The sequence below is a fragment of the Saccopteryx leptura genome, chromosome 12, assembly GCF_036850995.1.
Source record: "Saccopteryx leptura isolate mSacLep1 chromosome 12, mSacLep1_pri_phased_curated, whole genome shotgun sequence".
Taxonomy (NCBI): Eukaryota; Metazoa; Chordata; class Mammalia; order Chiroptera; family Emballonuridae; genus Saccopteryx; species Saccopteryx leptura.
This window is the reverse complement of record NC_089514.1, coordinates 21,524,101-21,542,095: the sequence shown is the minus strand read 5'-3', so window position 1 is coordinate 21,542,095 and position 17,995 is coordinate 21,524,101. Positions and strand designations below refer to the sequence as shown.

At 38.5% G+C, this 17,995-nt stretch overlaps 1 protein-coding gene across 1 annotated transcript in view; it reads left to right on the top strand.

Annotated features, from left to right (window-relative positions):
* Nucleotides 1–17,995, top strand: part of AHR (aryl hydrocarbon receptor) — a 43,122-nt gene that overhangs the window by 12,222 nt on the left and 12,905 nt on the right. Inside the window, exons 3-5 of the mRNA XM_066353765.1 lie at nucleotides 15,268–15,371; nucleotides 15,674–15,763; nucleotides 17,783–17,906. Of these exons, the coding sequence (XP_066209862.1) occupies nucleotides 15,268–15,371; nucleotides 15,674–15,763; nucleotides 17,783–17,906 (318 nt within the window). The remainder of the gene's footprint in view (nucleotides 1–15,267; nucleotides 15,372–15,673; nucleotides 15,764–17,782; nucleotides 17,907–17,995) is intronic.

The window sequence follows — 17,995 nt, the reverse complement described above, 5'->3', positions numbered from 1 at the left end:
GTCTTTTAAATATGTTATTTTACAAACAGGAGTAAAGAACTCATGATAAAATCTTAGTGGCCTATATTGGCGCTTCTCAGACTTCCATGTGCTTACATATCATGCAGGGGTCTTGTTGAGATGAGGATTTTGCGCAGTACGTGTAGGCGTGGCCAGAGATTTTGCATTTCTAACATGCTCTCAGATGCTGCTGCCGCCCCCACCCCAGACACGTTTACAGATACTCGGATCTGTAATTTGGGTTTAGGAGATTTCAAAACAGTTCTTCCCCTTCAGGTTTATATTTAGGTGTTTAGTCTGAGCATCTTTTTCTTTTTTGTTTGTTCACTTGCTCCTGTTCTTTATTTTGGATAGAAGCTGTGCGGTTTAATAGTTGTGATCTGGGCAGTGAACACTGATTTGAGGGTAATAATTTTTTAAGGGTTCATAATAGGCACTGACATCTGATCTGATCTGTATAAAAGTCTCTGAATTTTCAGTTTTCATCAGCATCAGACACTTTATCTGGTAGATGAGTTATGTGATATCCATTGGTACGTGGGTGGGTGTGGGTGTGGGTGTGTTCATCAGCTAGATGGTCATTCTGTGACACAGCCGGAACTAGAACCCAGGCTTCCGGCTTTCCCTAAGTGTTCTTCCTGTGTCTCAGTTACTTCTCCTTTCTAGGAACCATTTATATAGCAAAAGCCTGGAAATTTTTTTCCCTAGATCCATGGTTCTCAAAGTATTGTCTGCAGAAAAGCAGCATGAGCGTCCTCTGGGAACGAGGAGAAATGCCTGATCCTGGGTCCCACCTAGACCCGGGCATCATAAGCTCTGTGGTGGGACAAGATGTGCATGTTGAAGTTTAGGCGCCCCTGCGGCTGACTGGGACCTGAGGCCACTCCGGCTTCCTGAAATGCTGTCCTGGTCCTCAGCATTTCTCCACTTGCTGTGCTTACTGCTTAACCTGGTCGTTGGGTTCCATGACACGTGAGGTGTGGTCTCTGCCCTTGGAGTGAGAATTCACAGTCTAGAAGGCAGGGAGGCATTATTCCTTGACTCTGGTAAAGATGTATTGATGTGAGGCATTTTGCCTTTTCATTTCCTGCTGCTCTATAATGAGAAACAAAACTGTGTTAAAAGGAGGAAAAAATGTATAGGTTGTTCCCTGTGTAGAATTAGTAGAGCAGAACTGAAGCTGCTCAGTGAGTGTGTAGCCAGTGTGTCATTTAAGTCCTGGCACAACTCCTGCTTTCTAGGCTGCGTAAGTGTGCGTACGCAAATACGTGCATAGACATACATTAGTGTATACATTTAGAGCATGTAGTGTTTTTAAGATTAGACACGTGTGTCCTGTTCAGTAGCTGAAGTAAAGGAGATGCCAAATAATGTCATAGTTTAGCTGGCTCATTACAGAGTTGTTACTTGTCACAAAGTATTTTCTTGGCTCTTCATTGACGAGTTTGTTTGTGTTTTATTCTGGCTTGGTGTGTTTGACAGGAGGCTCTTATTCCCCTATTGGCATCATTCCTTTATCAATTATATTATCTTGAATTTTAAGTCTTTGACACTATTGGCTTCTACATTGCCAGTGTGCATCAGAACGTCCTGGGGAGCCGGTGACAGTGCACATTCTAGGGCGTGCCCCGTATAAGCTGATTCTGTGGAGAACTCAGGATTCTGTATCTGTGATAAGCAGCCAAGATGAGTCTGACGCAGTGATTTAACCTGGCCTTCATTATACCCTGAGTTACTTTTTAAAAACATTGTTTACTTTGCCTTCAGAATGACAAATCCAAATGTACAAAATTTTAGACTATAAATGTATAAATGTGTGCGCTTGGTTTTTAGTGGTATGTGTACACGCTAAGCAGTTTCTTAGGTTGTTCAAATAGAAGAAGAAAGTTAGTTGGAAGGCGAGGGAGATAATCAGTAAAAATGATCCCACAGTCTTGTGCAGACCATGAATGGTTGAGGATGGCAATGCAATCTTTTCAGTAAACCCAGAGAGCAAAGCTTTCCAGATAATCTTTATGACCTGAAGAAATGCTAAATGCAGACGAGGAGACTTGGAGCATGCGGACAGAGATTAGGATTTCAGTGTGCTAAAACCACCATTAGGGAAGCAGTGTAACGCGAAGTGAGGGGAAGCTTTAAGTGAATAACAGGATGCAAACAGGGGGTGTGTGAATTCCTGCGGAAAGAACAATATAAACGAGTAATCATACAATCTTGTCAGAAAGGAAACTCAAGTTTTACTGTAACAATAGATATTTTTCCAAGAAAATACATCTATTTATTGCAAGTTTAAATAATCCAACTTGGATGGATCTTCTTAAACTTCGGAGCCATGATTATCCTGCTTCAGCAATACATAAAAGTTTCTTAAGCACAACACTAATATTTTTCCATATTTAATTAATTGAAACATTCTAAAATGTAACTTCGAAGTGCTTGACTTAGCCATTTTTTCAGTAATGTTAAGGTTCGAAGCAGTTTGAAACTGTTACATAAAATTATTTTATAATATTTGGCAATGCAAGATTGTTTTATTCTAAACAGTGTGCAGGTTTAGAATTCACAAAGAAGAAACGATTAAACTTTTCTGCCTCCTAATATGTAGCTCAAGGTCTAGTGTTTCATAAACTGACATACAGTATAATAAATTCTTTAAAAAGGTACACATTAAATATTTGTAATGCAACATTTAGGGAGCATTTTTAAGGGAGGTAAACTGCTAATTAAATCTACTTAATAAATGTTAATTATTAGTTTAGGTTTCAAGTAAAGAAACAATTGAAGGAAACTGAATATTTAATCCTTGAAAGTTGTTGAACTATATATATTCCAGACACTAAAGCTCAGAAAATTGTATTTCAGTTTGTGCTCTTTGTTTAGGCTACACATGAAGTAATCATTATAAAAATTTTTACAATACAGTGCTTCATTTTTGGGGGGTGCACTTAAACATACCATCTATTGCCTGCCTATCTCACTAGAATGGATGTTCCTTGAGAATATTATTGTGTTTACTGCTATGTCCTAAACACTTAAAACTATGCCTGCCCAATAGTATGCATTCAATAAATATTTATTCATTATAGAGAGGGGAGAGAGAGTGAGAGAGAGAGAGAGAGAGAGAGAGAGAAGGGGGGAGGAGCAGGAAGCATCAACTCCTATATGTGCCTTGACCAGGCAAGCCCAGGGTTTTGAACTGGCAACCTCAGCGTTTCCAGGTTGACGCTTTATCCACTGCGCCACCACAGGTCAGGCCACATTCAATAAATATTAACTTCATTAACTTATGTCTGAAAAACAATGTAAACTTCATATTAAATATTTTAGATGATGTGTTTAGAAATTTACCTCTGGAACTTGGTTTAAGATGTTAATATTTTCCTCGTTCCAGGTTATCTTTCTGTTAATAGCCAATTTGCCATTCTTGGTCCCATCCATTATTTTATTCTCTTTCTGTAAATATCCAGATGCAAGCAGTAATTTGTTTTATTGAATTGTTGCAGTCAGCAGTTGTTCACATGGTCTCTGATTGGCTGGGCCTGACAGTGAAACGTGGAGGAATATTGAAGACTCAAACAGCAAACCTCTGTATGTCTGTTTTAGAACTGACGAGTGTCACCGTGTTCCTTTCCGGTGCTCTCGGCACCGCCCGTTGCGTCCCTTAGCCACGCTCTGCTCCTTGGCCATCGCTTTATATGTATCATCTCGTTCCTGGGCCACTGCTCCTTTTCTTCTTTGCTGGACGTTCCTTTGTGCTGCCCAGCAGTTGGGCAGGCTTGCACCTCTTCCTGTTCCTCCCCCTTTGTAGATTTGAGAGATGAGCAATATTGGATAAGCTGATAGTTTTTGTATGGTTGTTTGTTTGTTTTTCCGTTTCTGCACAATGGACACATTTAGACATATTTTAGGATTAATACCCAAACCAGAAATGATGGAATAATCAAAATACTAGAAGCTGTTACAGTTCTATTCAGTTTCCTCAGTTGCACTGCTCTCCTGTGTTACCTTCAATTCTTCTCTGCTTATTTTTATTTTCCAAAGACTTCTCTACATTATTGTCCCTTTGAAGTATTGCGAGAGAGCCTTTTTTGTTTTTAGCAAATAACAGAAAATCCAAAATTGCTGTTTTCTGATGTTGGCAATTAAACATGGTCAAGTGCAGTTTTTCACCTCTCCAGATCAATGCAATCAAACCAGCAGGGAGCCGGAGGCCAGCTGAGTGATCAAGTGGAGCTCTGACCTGACAAGTCAGGGCTGTACTCGTGTCCTTGAAATACAAACTGGAAGAGGTCCTAACATCCTTAACATCATGCCAGACCTTCTCACCAAATTACAGAATGTTAAGATGACAATATCCTTTTTTTAATTAAAAAAAAAATGGAACATAAACGGAAGAAACAAATCACAAAATGAGTATTAAACTCAAATACCCTGTTACCTCTAAGATGAAAACATTTACTAAGTTTAAATCACTTAATGACCATGATCAATAATAGTTTATTGCGGGAGAGTAGAAATTGGATTCTTAATAACCCAGTGCTTGAAATTGGTTGATCTTGGCACTCACCAGAGTTCTGGGTTTGATTCCTGGTCAGGGCACACAGGAGAAGCAGCCATCTGCTTCTCTCCCCCTTCTCATTCTCTAACCCACCCACAAGCAGTGGCTTGATTGGTTTGAGTGTGGCCCTGGGTGCTGAGGATGATTCAGTTCATCCGAGCTTATCAGCCCTCAGGTGCTAAAAATAGCTCCATACTCAAGCATCAGCCCCAGACGGGGTTGCCACGTGGATCCCAGTCAGAGCACATGGAGAAATCTGTCTCACTATCTCCCCTTCTCTCACTTAAAAAAAGAAGAAATTGGTTGCTCTTAAGAGAAGGATTGTTTCCTCTTATATTTTGCCTCTCAGGGCCAGGATCAAACAGTGGGCACTGGGCTTGTTGACCAATCTGAATAGGTATGGTAGTGTCTTTTTCTTAAGACTAATTTCAGCATATAAAAATTTGAATTAGATTTCATTACCACCTTTTAAAATACTCATCATCATGTAAGTATTATTTTTAAATTATTCTTCTCTTTGACAGCAACCCGCAGAATTAAAAAATTTGGGAATGACTAATCCATGTTCTCTGCTGAGGCACAAATATCTAATGAGGTAAATAGGCAGAAACGTTTTCTTTCTATGAGTCAGGAGTAGTAGTCAGTGGTATGTATTATTTGGTAATTCAGTAAAATATTTATAGTTACTATTGCCTCATTTAAAATATAATCATTAGCCTGATCTGTGGTGGCACAGTGGATAAAGCGTCAACGTGGAAATGCTGAGGTCGCCCGTTCGAAACCCTGGGCTTGCCTGCTCAAGGCACATATGGGAGTTGATGCTTCCAGCTCCTCCCCCCTTCTCTCTCTCTGTCTCTCCTCTCTCTCTGTCTCTGTCTCTCCCTCTCCTCTCTAAAATGAACAAATAATAAAAACAAACAAACAAAAAAAAGTGAACTTGCAAGAAAATCTTTAAAAAATAAAATAAATAAAATAAAAGATCATTAACTGAAAGTTTTTACATCATCCACGCTAAGTCATGGGTTATTCTGTATGACTTTTTAAATATTGAGATGTATAAATTTCCTTTGTGGAAAGTTTTCCTTTACACAAGTAACAAAAATCTGTTGTGTAAATTACAGTAAGCCTGACGAAATTAAGTTTGGTGATCTGAGTTTCTATTCCCAAAGTTCTGCATTTGCAAATGTCATAGCGAACAGTTTTCTGGTTTTATTTTTAAAACCAGGTAATGTGTGTGTGGGGGGGGGGATCTGAGTCTTGATTCATTATACATGCTTAAAATAATCACCATTTCATAAAGTGTAGTATTATTTGCATACTGGAATATTTTAAATCTCATGAAGTCTAAAAATGCAATGTGAGGAGAAGATGACAAATTAATAACATTATGTAATGAACTAATATTTATTCAACCTCACTGTTTACCATGGATCTTTGTTGACTTGACTTTAAATTAAAAATTATATGTACTCTTCTTAGTCTTCCTTTACAGTTCATTTCAAGTTCATTAGGTTTTTAAAAGAGAGCTATTGTGTTTACTCATCTTTGGTTTGTGCATTTCTCTGAATTTTAATCCTGCTCTGGTATCTATGTAACAGAACATTATCTTGAAAAACAAATATACAGCCTGTATAAATACCAAGAATGAGCTTGGGCAAGCGGTAAAACATGAAAGAAGAAAAAAATCTTTCAAAAAAGTTGTTATTTTATAAAGTTTAATGGGTCTGCATCAGTCACTGTACAAAGTTATTACCATGTTACTGACTGTATTCCCTGTGCTGTGCATTACATTTCCATAACTTACTATTTTGTAACTGGACGTTTGGGTCTCTTATTCTCCTTATTGAAGAAATGTTCAAAGTGGGTTTGTCTGCCAGAAAGATCAGCAGGGCTTGTATCAAATAATGTTCAGTTTCATTGACCCACGGTATTAGTCCTCTGAGACTCTAATCCAGCTTTATATTTTTTCCCCAGAATTCACACTTTAAAACATGAAACTACAACATTCATGACACCTTCCATAACTAAAATTATAAAATTTAGAGATTCTTGAATTTTAATTGAGGAACTTTATAATCAAATGCAAATTGAATCATGGATGAATAAAAAGAATAGTGAGTGTTCTTATTGAGTCAAATTGAAATGATATTCAAATCTTGGCTGATGGAAGAGCCAAGATTAAATGGAATTCCACAAGTAAAAAATAAAAAAAATAAAAAGTAAATGGAATTCCATTGATTAAATGGAATTAATAAGCTGACCTTTTTTGGATCAGGAATTTCATCACATATCCTAACTTACAGTGTGAAATATATTAGATTCTATGAATAAATCTATGATTTTATATAAAACATTATCATCATGGAGTGTTTTTGTTAGCTTTGACAAGTTTTTTTTTAAAGTGACAGATACTTTTCAGTGATTCAAACTGTAATTCAAACTCATTACATCCTTTATTATATATATGTTTTGCTTTTTCCTATCTTTTAAATGGACTGCTTTAATGTGTTTTCTCTTTGCTCATTGCCGAGTGTTATGTGACTCAAGGATCTTTACTCGCTTGGCCGGGAAGGGATCCAGTTGGTCATAAATTTACCCCGTAGCTTTCTTTTCTTGGGGGTAATAGTAAAGCCGGCCAACTTTCAGCAATTTTTATTTTTCCCCCAAATACAGGTTTTATATGTCTACAATTAAATCATCTGATTATTTTGCGATGCATTGTGACCTGGTTAATAGAAAATTGCATCTTCATGTTACAGTGCTTTACAAACCGTGTTCACACAGTATAAAATTAATCACTTTAAGGTCTGTAACGAAACATTATGAGTGATCATTTTTATTTACTGATCATTTTACATGTTATTTTGAAATCCTGATTTTCTAGCCCTTTGACTTTTTGATCAACCAGTTTTAATCAGTAGCTCAAATTTGTTTATTTGTTCATAGCTGAGATTTAGAGTTGAGTCATTATAATATAGTTGGAATAATATCGTGAACCATGGAAACAAGTAGAATTCCCCAGGGGAAACTAGCATATAGAATAAGAAGAAAAGTGCCACATGTGAGATGTTTTAAGGCTGGGTAGAGGTGGAAGAAAGCAAATTTGTGTGTGTGCGGAGTATGAAACCATAGGAAGGGTACAGTGAATTCGCTTGAAGTACCTTCATCGGATGTTTCAAGAAGGCCCAAAAGAAAATTGCACATGAAGGTGTAAATGAAAAAGAAATTAAAGTCCATTCAGAAAAATAATACTAGAGAAGGTCATTTGTGTTCCTTGGTTGTCCACAGAAGTCATAAAACCATTTGGGTATCAGCAGTGGCTGATTGAAAGGGAGGTTAGCAATCAAATTGGGTCAGCTTTACCCAAAATTGTCTGTATTGAATTTTTTTCCGTTTCTTCTAGCCTTAAGTTTGCCCAAACGATGTGGGGGTGCATTTTAGGGTCTGTTTTACTGAATATTTCAGTGTCCACTATATTCTTGACAGTATCTGTTTCAGGTACCTAGTCTGCGTGTTACAGTCAGCAATCCCTCTCTCTGTGTCAGCATGGTTAAGGGGATTGTGTCATGTGACCAAGCACCGGCCGGCAGGGAACAGGGAGGCGAGTTCAGTTAACTAAGCTTGTGACCTCACTGTTCCATGTCATGTTCATCGTCTTGGCATGGACATAAGAATGCTTGCCTGCCTGATGTTTTAAGTTCATAGTGGATTTGTCCTAAAAATAAGAGATTTGTGTAGGACATTTTACAGTTAAAATTGTTACATAAATGACAATGATTTCCTGCAGAATACTGATACAGTAGTTTACTTTTGCTGGTGGAGAACTTTGTTATTGAATATACGTGGAGGCTTTATGGACCTGGTATTAATGTCATCTGAGAATCCCTTTGTTGAGTTAATGCTGTGTTTTGATTTACAGATAGAAATTTGCTAATAAACTCTTTTCAGCCTTTTAATAGAAATAATTGATTCTCCCACATCCTTTTAAGAAGTGGCACGCACTCTATAGAAGCTTTGTTCAGGGAGAAGCGACATTGTTTGCTTTGGTGAGGGTACAAATGGTGGATACAGTGTTCTTGCTACTACTGGCTGTCTTTGTATACACAGAGAATTTTCTGTGACTGCCCTGTGTTTCCAGCTTTATATATGTGCTCTTCTCATCTTTATAAAATTGGGATTAGAGTTATTTCCTGGAGACATTCATATTAATAAGTACACTCTTGGTCATTTTAGAAAATATGAGGGGTGGGAACCAAAACATTTCTAAGTTATTTCCTAAATCCTGATGTTTTAAGTCACTAGTTCTCAAAATGTGGCACCGGTCCTCGGCATCTTTTGGGAATTTGTCAGCAACACAAACCGTGAGGCCCCATCCTAGACCTACTGGATCAGAAATTTTAGGGGGTAGATCCAGCATTGTTTTCCTAGCCTTCCATGTGATTCTCATTGTCCGTAAAAGTTTGAGAATCACTGTTCTCATTGATTAAATTCTACCTAGAATACAACTTGAATTCCACTCTTGTATGTGTGGAAAGCTGAATGCAACTCATTTCCCACTGAAAAGGTCAATTAACTGCTCTTGTTGGTTTCGTTAATCCAGAGACCCTCATGCATAGTTATAGTAGAATTGAATATAAGTAAATGTGAAACTGAAAAACTGTGAACATCTCTGGAAGTCAGTTTCCACTTAATTGAAAGTAGGAATAGGGGTAAATTTCTGGACTTTTTCAGCTGCAGAATTTTTTTTTTTCAGATTTGCCAAGAAAGACAGCACTCACCAGTTATGCAGCCTCCGTTCATTCATAAGATATAAACTTTATTCTTATTTAAACAAACTGAATTTACCTAGTCTGCCTTAGTGACGTTTTTCTGCCTAGGAATTTCTAATCTGTAAATATCATCAGACAGGACTGAAATGTGTAGACCTAATCTTTGTCTCCTAGAAACTTAAGAGTACATATCAGTTTTATTTTCAGTTTGTTTCTTCTTTTCCTCAAAAGGAAAGAAGGAAAATTTCAAGTATTGAAAAGAAATATCTTTTACCCCAGAGTATTAGAAGGGACTCTCTAAGATATACTCAATATATGGTTTTGAAAATTACTTAGAAATACTCATTTATGCCAGACTGAACTAAACTCATTTCCTTATAGTTAAGAAATATTGCATTACTTAACCCTATCTCATTTATAAAAGTTCATGTAGTTGGCCTGACCAGGCAGTGGCGCAGTGGGTAGAGCATCAGACTGGGATGCAGAGGACCCAGGTTCAGATTCGAGACCCCGAGGTCGCCAGCTTGAGTGCAGGCTCATCTGGTTTGAGCAAAGCTCACCACTTGGACCCAATGTCACTGGCTCGAGCAAGGGGTTACTCGATCTGCTGTAGCCCCACAGTCGAGACACACATGAGAAAGCAATCAATGAATAACTAAGGTGTCGCAAGAAAAAACTGATGATTGATGCTTCTCATCTCTGTTTCTGTCTGTCCCTATCCCTCTCTCTGACTTCTGTCTCTAAAAAAAAAAAGTTCATGTAGTTGGTTGAATTTTATAGTAAGTGATAGCTTTGCTCTCTGTTATGCTTATGTCAGTGTAGAGATAGAATTTAACTTTTCCTTCCAGAAGTGATAAAAAAGATAAATATTTTTAAATAAATTGAATTTATATCAACAATTAGAGATTTAAAAGGTTTAAACTTTTCCCTCACAAGATTATCATGTCATCATTCTGTTTAAATGCAAACTGTAGTAACAAAATACAAAATATAGGTTACCATATGCCAGTATTTCTTACTCATGAATTTCTGCCTTTAACAATTCAGAGCATGTTTTTCGAATAGGAAATATTTGGCTTGCAGGGAGAGATGGAAATCTGAGCTTAGAAGTATAATGAAGCAAAAAGGTGTTATATTAGGAAACACAGGTTAAATGCCTATAGGAATAAGACATGAATCAGTCTGTAATGTGGTAATTCTATAATGCTATAGTATATTTACACTTAAATTCTGTCATCAGTTAAGTTTTTAGTTGTGTCATTGCTTCATCAATCTCTCAATGAAGATGAAGTATTTTGACAGTTTATTATCTTGATATTCCACTGAATGTTCAGTGTCACCTCTATACTTTGGAAGGTGCGGTATGCCCACAGATAGGTTTGTAGGAAATGTCTGATCAGTGCAGCAAATGGTCCCCTCGGTAGCAGAATCAGCTGGTGACTACTTTTTAAGAGTTTACATTTTGTTTCTATTCACTGTCAGGTATTTAATTTTAGCGGTGCCATGTTAAAAGTGTCCTATGCATCTGATCAGGCATGTAATTTTTACAGCAGTTTCTTGTTTTGAGTTACTTTCAGATTTTTGTTGTGGGCCTCACAACGGTCCTACTGTGTACTCACTAATGTCCCTGTCTAGAGGTGAGAAAATGCTCAGTTACTCCTGGTGTGCACTTAGCGTCAGCTTTTCGTGGTGGACAGAGGTATGTGTGCTCAGCATAGAGCCTGTTAGCCCCTGGACTGTCAGTTACAGATGCTAGGGAGTATTACCCAGGTCCTCTACCTGTTATTCTAGGCCTCACAAGAATTTGTCTCCAGAGGCAAATTCAAAGATATTTTGAATTGTCCTCATTCAAAGATAAGAAAACTAAATGTCAAAAGTTGTTAGCTTAGGGGGAGACGTCTGGTAGGTAGTTAATAATGGCACGCACACTTAGGGTCAGGCTACCTGGGTTTTGTTATTTTGTTTTCGGGTGGTTTTTTTTTTTTTTTTTTTGTATTTTTCCGAAGCTGGAAACAGGGAGGCAGTCAGACTCCCGCATGCGCCCGACCAGGATCCACCCGGCGTGCCCACCAGGGGGCAATGCTCTGCCCATCTTGGGGCGTCGCTCTGCCGCAATCAGAGCCATTCTAGCGCCTGAGGCAGAGGCCACAGAGCCATCCTCAGCGCCCGGGCCAACTTTGCTCCAATGGAGCCTCGGCTGTGGGAGGGGAAGAGAGAGAGAGAGAGAGGAAGGAGAGGGGGAAGGGTGGAGAAGCAGATGGGCGCCTCTCCTGTGTGCCCTGGCCAGGAATTGAACCCGGGACTTCTGCACGCCAGGCTGATGCTCTACCACTGAGCCAATCGGCCAGGGCCTACCTGGGTTTTTTTGTTTTTTGGGTTTTTTTTTTATTTATTCATTTTAGAGAAGAGAGACAGAGAGAGAGAGAAGGGGGGAGGAGCAGGAAGCATCAACTCCCACATGTCCCTACCTGGGTTTTTAATCTCTGCTCTGCCCCTTCAAGCGCTTTGAGCTTGGGGAAGGTTCTTAACCTCCCTAAATCCATTTCCTAATATAGTGAAAGGCCAAGAATGTCCAGTCTCGTAGGTCTGTTATGAAGATTAAATAAGATATAATACATGGGAGCTGCTTGGCATACAGTGTGTGCTCAGCAGGCATTCATATGATTACTAGAAAATTACTGAAGGTCCCTCAGGGACTAGGAAGAAGTGCCCGTAACAACACACAGGGTCACTTCCTTACTCCTCTGTTGCTTTCTAATCAAGGCAAGAAATGTATGGGGGAAAGTGAGTAGTAGTAATATAGTTTCTAGTAATTTTAAGAAGGGAGAGGTAGTAGATATGATATCAAGAAAGATCAAACTTTGAGGCAGGTAAAAATTACTTAATTTGGGTTGAGAGGCCAGGACATAAAGTTCCTTAAAAAGTCACATTAGTATTTTTATAGATTAGAATGGGGAGGGAATTCAACCTTCCTGGACTCAGTTTTGCACAATAGTTACTTAAATCCTTTCATGATTATTAACCTGAAACATGAGAGCAATAGAAATATTTTGGGAAGAGCCCTCCAGTGATCCTTCCCCAAAATGTACTTGTCACTTTTCCTACTTAAGCAGTAGTTATGCATATTAAAGATTATCCTTCAAGCATTTAGAATTGTAGGAATTGTTTAGAGTTTATTCTTCTTATTTTTCTCTCTTTCAAGTTCCTGTAATACTTTCATTAAGTCTCACTTTGATACTTAGTATTTTTTACTTTCTTTTCTAGTTCTTAATTTCCATAGCTTAGATTCCTTGCTTAAAGGAAGTCTGTCTAATGTCTAATTACGTTGGCTAATATCTCTGCTACAAGGCCAGAAACAAATTGTAAATTACTCTGAGATGAATGGTCTCTTTCATTTCTTATCTTCTCAGTGGCCCAATAACTCTAGTTGGAACTAACATCATCAATTCCACTGATTAAAAATTAATTTTAAAAGATTTCTAATAAGATAATTTAGACAGTTTGACATTGTTAATATCTGTTTTCAAGCTTATTCATTTAATAATGTAAGGGTTTTGGGGTTTCATTTTAATAGCAAATCTTACTAATATTTGATATGACTCTTCTGATGCGTATTGGAGAATTTGGGGAAAATAGTGGAGCATAGTTAATCCTGACAATGTGAGATTTTAATACAGTCAAGCACGGTTGGCCATTAGAAAGCAAGCAGTGGCCCTGGCCTGTTGGCTCAGTGGTAGAGCGTTGGCCTGGTGTGCGGAAGTCCCGGATTTGATTCCCGGCCAGGACACACAGGAGAAGCGCCCATCTGCTTCTCCACCCCTCCCCCTCTCCTTCCTCTCTGTCTCTCTCTTCCCCTCCCGCAGCTGAGGCTCCATTGGAGCAAAGATGGCCCGGGCGCTGGGGATGGCTCCTTGGCCTCTGCCCCAGGCGCTAGAGCGGCTCTGGTCGCGACAGAGCGACACCCGGAGGGACAGAGCATCGCCCCCTGGTGGGCAGAGCGTCGCCCCCTGGTGGGCGTGCCGGGTGGATCCCGGTCGGGCACATGAGGGAGTCTGTCTGACTGCCTCCCCGTTTCTAGCTTCAGGAAAAAAAAAGCAAGCAAACAGCAACAGAACTTACAGAATAGAAAGGGGAAAAGGCTTTCTCTCTGCTCGTTTTCAGTAAGAAAAGATTAAACATTTCCTTTGCTCTTGATTAACTGCTAGATCAATTAATTTACCTCAAAATTAATTTTTGGCCTAAGGAAATCTGTTCTCTGGCCTTTTGAAATTCTTATATTCAGAGGCCAGACTTTTGGCCTCTTCCTTCAGAGATGTGTTTCAAGTTCTGCAAAAGCAAGAACTTGGCATGAGATTCCAGTTTGACACATGCCCTTGATGATTTACCAGCATATATACTTCAGACAAAGAGGTTTTATGTGAAGCTTTGCTCAGACTGAGAGAAAATCTGGTTATTAGTAATTCTCCAAAAGAGAGTAGAAAAATGGAAAGATGTTGTGACTGTATGTATCTAAAAAGTTATACTTCATAACTAGTCGATCCATAAGCTTTGGGCACTATGGCTAATCATTAAAGCTTCTATTTGTTGAATTGTTGAGCTGCCCTATGCCGGGAACTGCACTATATTCTCATTATTCTTCACAACAGTCCTGCGGGATGGTTTTGTGTGTGTCTGTTTTATTCAATTAGCATTTCACATATTAGGAGACAGGCTGCAAGAGCTCACACATTAAGTGGCAGAGCTAAAATTTGAACTTAATTCTGTCAAATATCAACTTTCATGTGCTTTTAAATAAGATAATATTTGAGAGTGCTTGGGAGAATTCTAACTAAGTGAATGGTAATTATTCTTTCTGCTCGCTGTGTTGCCTCCAGACTACAAATACACAAAGACACACACATGCACATACACACAGGATGAGAGAGAGATGGGAGGGGGAGAGCATTATTGCCACCTCCAACAGGGAGCACCCAGACTGCCATGAGTCTTTCTTTCCTAAATACTATCCACTAGCAGTTAGAAGACGGTAATGAAGGAGAAGCCACTTTACATATGTATGATACCTAGGATTAAACAAGGTTCATGTGCGGCTATTTTTTTGTGGATAACTTCAACACACTAATGGGACAAAAATAGAGAATTGAGTAAATAGAAAAACATACATGTTCTTGTATAGAATGATTTACCATCATAAATATGATCATTCTTCCTGAGTTTTATTTAACATGTACCTAAAAATAGTGTTACTAGACAAGAGGAGGAAATATATTTCTTAATGTGACGTATGGTGGATTCTTTCTCCTCATCATCACTAGTTCATTGATGTTTAGATAAATATAGAGGTATTAAAATCATTTTTTTAGGTTGTGTTCAGATGAACCTAATTCTCATACGTCAATAGGAATGAGAGGAGTATTTATAGCAGCACCATGCAATTCTTTGAAACTCCTGTTACATGCCAAAAATCATATAGTGAACTCTTCAAAAATTATTTTTAACTCTCTTGTCTGAGTTGGAAATGCCCAGTGACAAAGGAAGGTCTACTGTCGTTACACTGCCAGTCCACACCAGTATTTCTTACTATCTGTTTGGTGTATAGAGGTTTTCCATCATTGCCCCTGTAAACCACTTGTTTTTAACCCTCTGAGTAGTACAGATGTTCATGTATGTCCTCGTGCCTCCCGACCATCCAGAGGACGATCGATTTATTTTAAAAATGTGTAAGGCAACATTGAAAAAAGGCAAATGTATGTTCTTCTTGTGTCTATAAATTGGTTATCAAACAAACATGATTTTAAGTTAATAAAACTGTAACTGGAACTAATTTCATATTTTGGAAAAAAAACCTCACTCCCAGGGGTCAGCGAGCATGAAAGAAACTCACTACTCAAAGAGTTAAAACTACTTACTTTGTCATTATTTTCCCTTTTTTTTCCATAGTTGCATTAAAATCACCCCCAGCTGTCAGAAATGGAGTCCAGGATAACTGTAGCTCAAAATTCGGGGAAAGCCTGAGCTTTCATGAAGGAGAATTCTTACTACAGGTAAATTATAGTTCCTTAATTCAGAGGGAAATTGTGCATGGAGAATTCACTGATCGGTCGTTCAGTTCTTTCCAGTTTATGTAGAGTTAGGACCCAACCAGTGTTGCATGCTCCTTTCAACTGAGCGGCAGTGGTGTGTAACACTCCACTCCGTGAGGGTGTGGTATGTCTGTGTTTGTGAGCTGTAACCATGTTAGCCGTATTAAAGAGCAGGGTTTTTTAGCAGTAAAAGTAACAGCCTTCGTTGAAGTCAGTGTTTATGAGTGACGGTATTGTTACTGATTCTACTTCTTTCCTTGTAGGCTCTGAACGGCTTTGTGCTGGTTGTCACTACAGACGCTTTGGTCTTCTATGTGTCTTCAACTATACAAGATTACCTGGGATTTCAGCAGGTGAGTATTTGTTTGTCATCATTAAAAAAATTTTAATTAACTTCTTTTTTATGTATATTATACTTTAAGGATACAATTGATAACATATATATAAAATATCAATCAAAATATATGCTATAGAATAAAAATTATATTTTCAGCCAATATATTTTATGCTAGTAATACTTTACTACAATATAACTTTCTTTAACATTTGAGATTTATGGGTACTGTGTTTTTTCTTTCATCTCTTAAGGAACTCAGAAAGGAAATGTTCAGGGAAGGGGCAGAGAGGGTTTGATTGGGGGCAGGCAAGAGGACATTTGCCATATGATTAGTATGGATACTAGGGGACATGTGACAACTGTGAAACGAATGAAGCGATCTATAAAGATACAAGCAAAATACCATGGTTTATACCTTTAATTTTGATCTGGGGGACTATGGAAGCTTCCTGAAGGAAATTGTATTGAAACCAATTTAAAGAACGTGTAGGATTCAGATGATGGACAGTTGTGGAGGGAACACAGGGAGGGAAAGACAGAAGTACTTACTATAAGCAGTGGACCGGAAGTGCTTCCAGGAGGTGAACATGTCTGGTTTGCTGAATGAATAGTAAGTGCAGCGAGTGGTAAGGTGTTTGGTATATTTGAGGGGAAAGAAGACGTGATCTGAGCACAGTTGGGAGGTATACATGTATCAGTAGTTCCTAAATTCTGACCTGCATAAGACTCATCTGAGGTACTGAATACAATTTCATGAAATCTTCAGGCCCTAACCCCAGGCATTCTGATTCAGTAGGTGGGGCCCATGAATTTTCATTTCTAACAAACTCACAGGTGATGTCAAGGCTGCTGGCTTGAGGAGCACTGTTTACACTTAGATAAATGGAAGATTAATCTAGGAAATGCATACATTGGAAGCCACTAAAGGGTTTGTGTATGCTCCGATCTGTGCAATGGCTGGCATAGAGATGGCTTACTGCCAGAAGATAAACTTCTTTGGGAGATTTCTCTAAATAGTTAAGTGGTGGAATCTGGTTCCTACCACAAATGCTGAAGTTATTCCTGAAGATTATTTTGCTGACCCAGAGTCAGAATTGCTTTCAAGCTTATTTTTAAAAATGTCCTTGGTAAGGCCTGTTTGAAACTTAATTACCTAGTTAACTTAATTATTTTATATGATTCATAACAGTCAAGAAATGAGAGATTAGCTATTTCCCTCTCTTTTTTCTTATCAATCCAATAACCTAGATATTCTTTAAGGAAACACTTGGGCTGACATGGGTGGTGGTTCAGGCAGCATTTAACTGCAAATTGTTACTCCTTAGTGGGTAAGGATGTTGATATACCTAGGGGGTCACCATCAACCATTACTTTCAATTGCTTAGAATGGAATACAATAGAATATACACAATGTTATCACACAAAGTGTTTTGTGAATGTATTTCCGTGAGTGTATATGTACACACGTGATGGCTGGAAAACATATTCAGTACCAGGAGTTGCAGTAAAAAAAACAAATGTTGGTTTAAGAGTTCAGGGCTCAGCACTGTAGTAAATGCTGAGAGAAAAGATATGAGAGAAGGATACTGACCTGGCAAAGCATATCCCTTACTCTTATTCTTATGGAGTAATTCAATCTAAAGTGAACTGTTAGAGAACAGTGAAGAAAATGATACATAATCAATCTATGAAGCTTAGAAAGGTCAAAGACCAACTGGATGTTCCAGTAAGGTTTCATGAAAAAAGTAGGACTTAAAAGATCAAAAAGGGATAAAGGAAATAAGCAGAATATGTTGCAGTTTTGGAGTGGAGAGGTGACTGACTTGACTAAAACCATTCATATGGCAAGTAACTTTCAGCTTACCAATTACAGTGCAAGCTTTTCCTGTTAGCGGGGGGACTTTGCAATCCATTTGATCTACTCGTCACCACTAACAAGCACTCACTAATCTAGCTAGGTTCTGAACTTCATTTAGAAAGTTTTATTTATTTTTTAAATCCGTGCTTTTATTTCCTTGTCTATACTTTCTCTTAGTCTGATGTCATACACCAGAGTGTGTATGAACTTATCCACACTGAAGACCGAGCTGAATTTCAGCGCCAGCTGCACTGGGCATTGGACCCTTCCCAGTGTACGGACCCTGGACAGAGAATCGAAGGTAATTGTGTTTACCAAAGGGTCGCTTTGGGGTTTGAACAGAATTCTGTGAAAGGAGGCAGAGGACCTATAGGGGCGTAGAACTTCTTC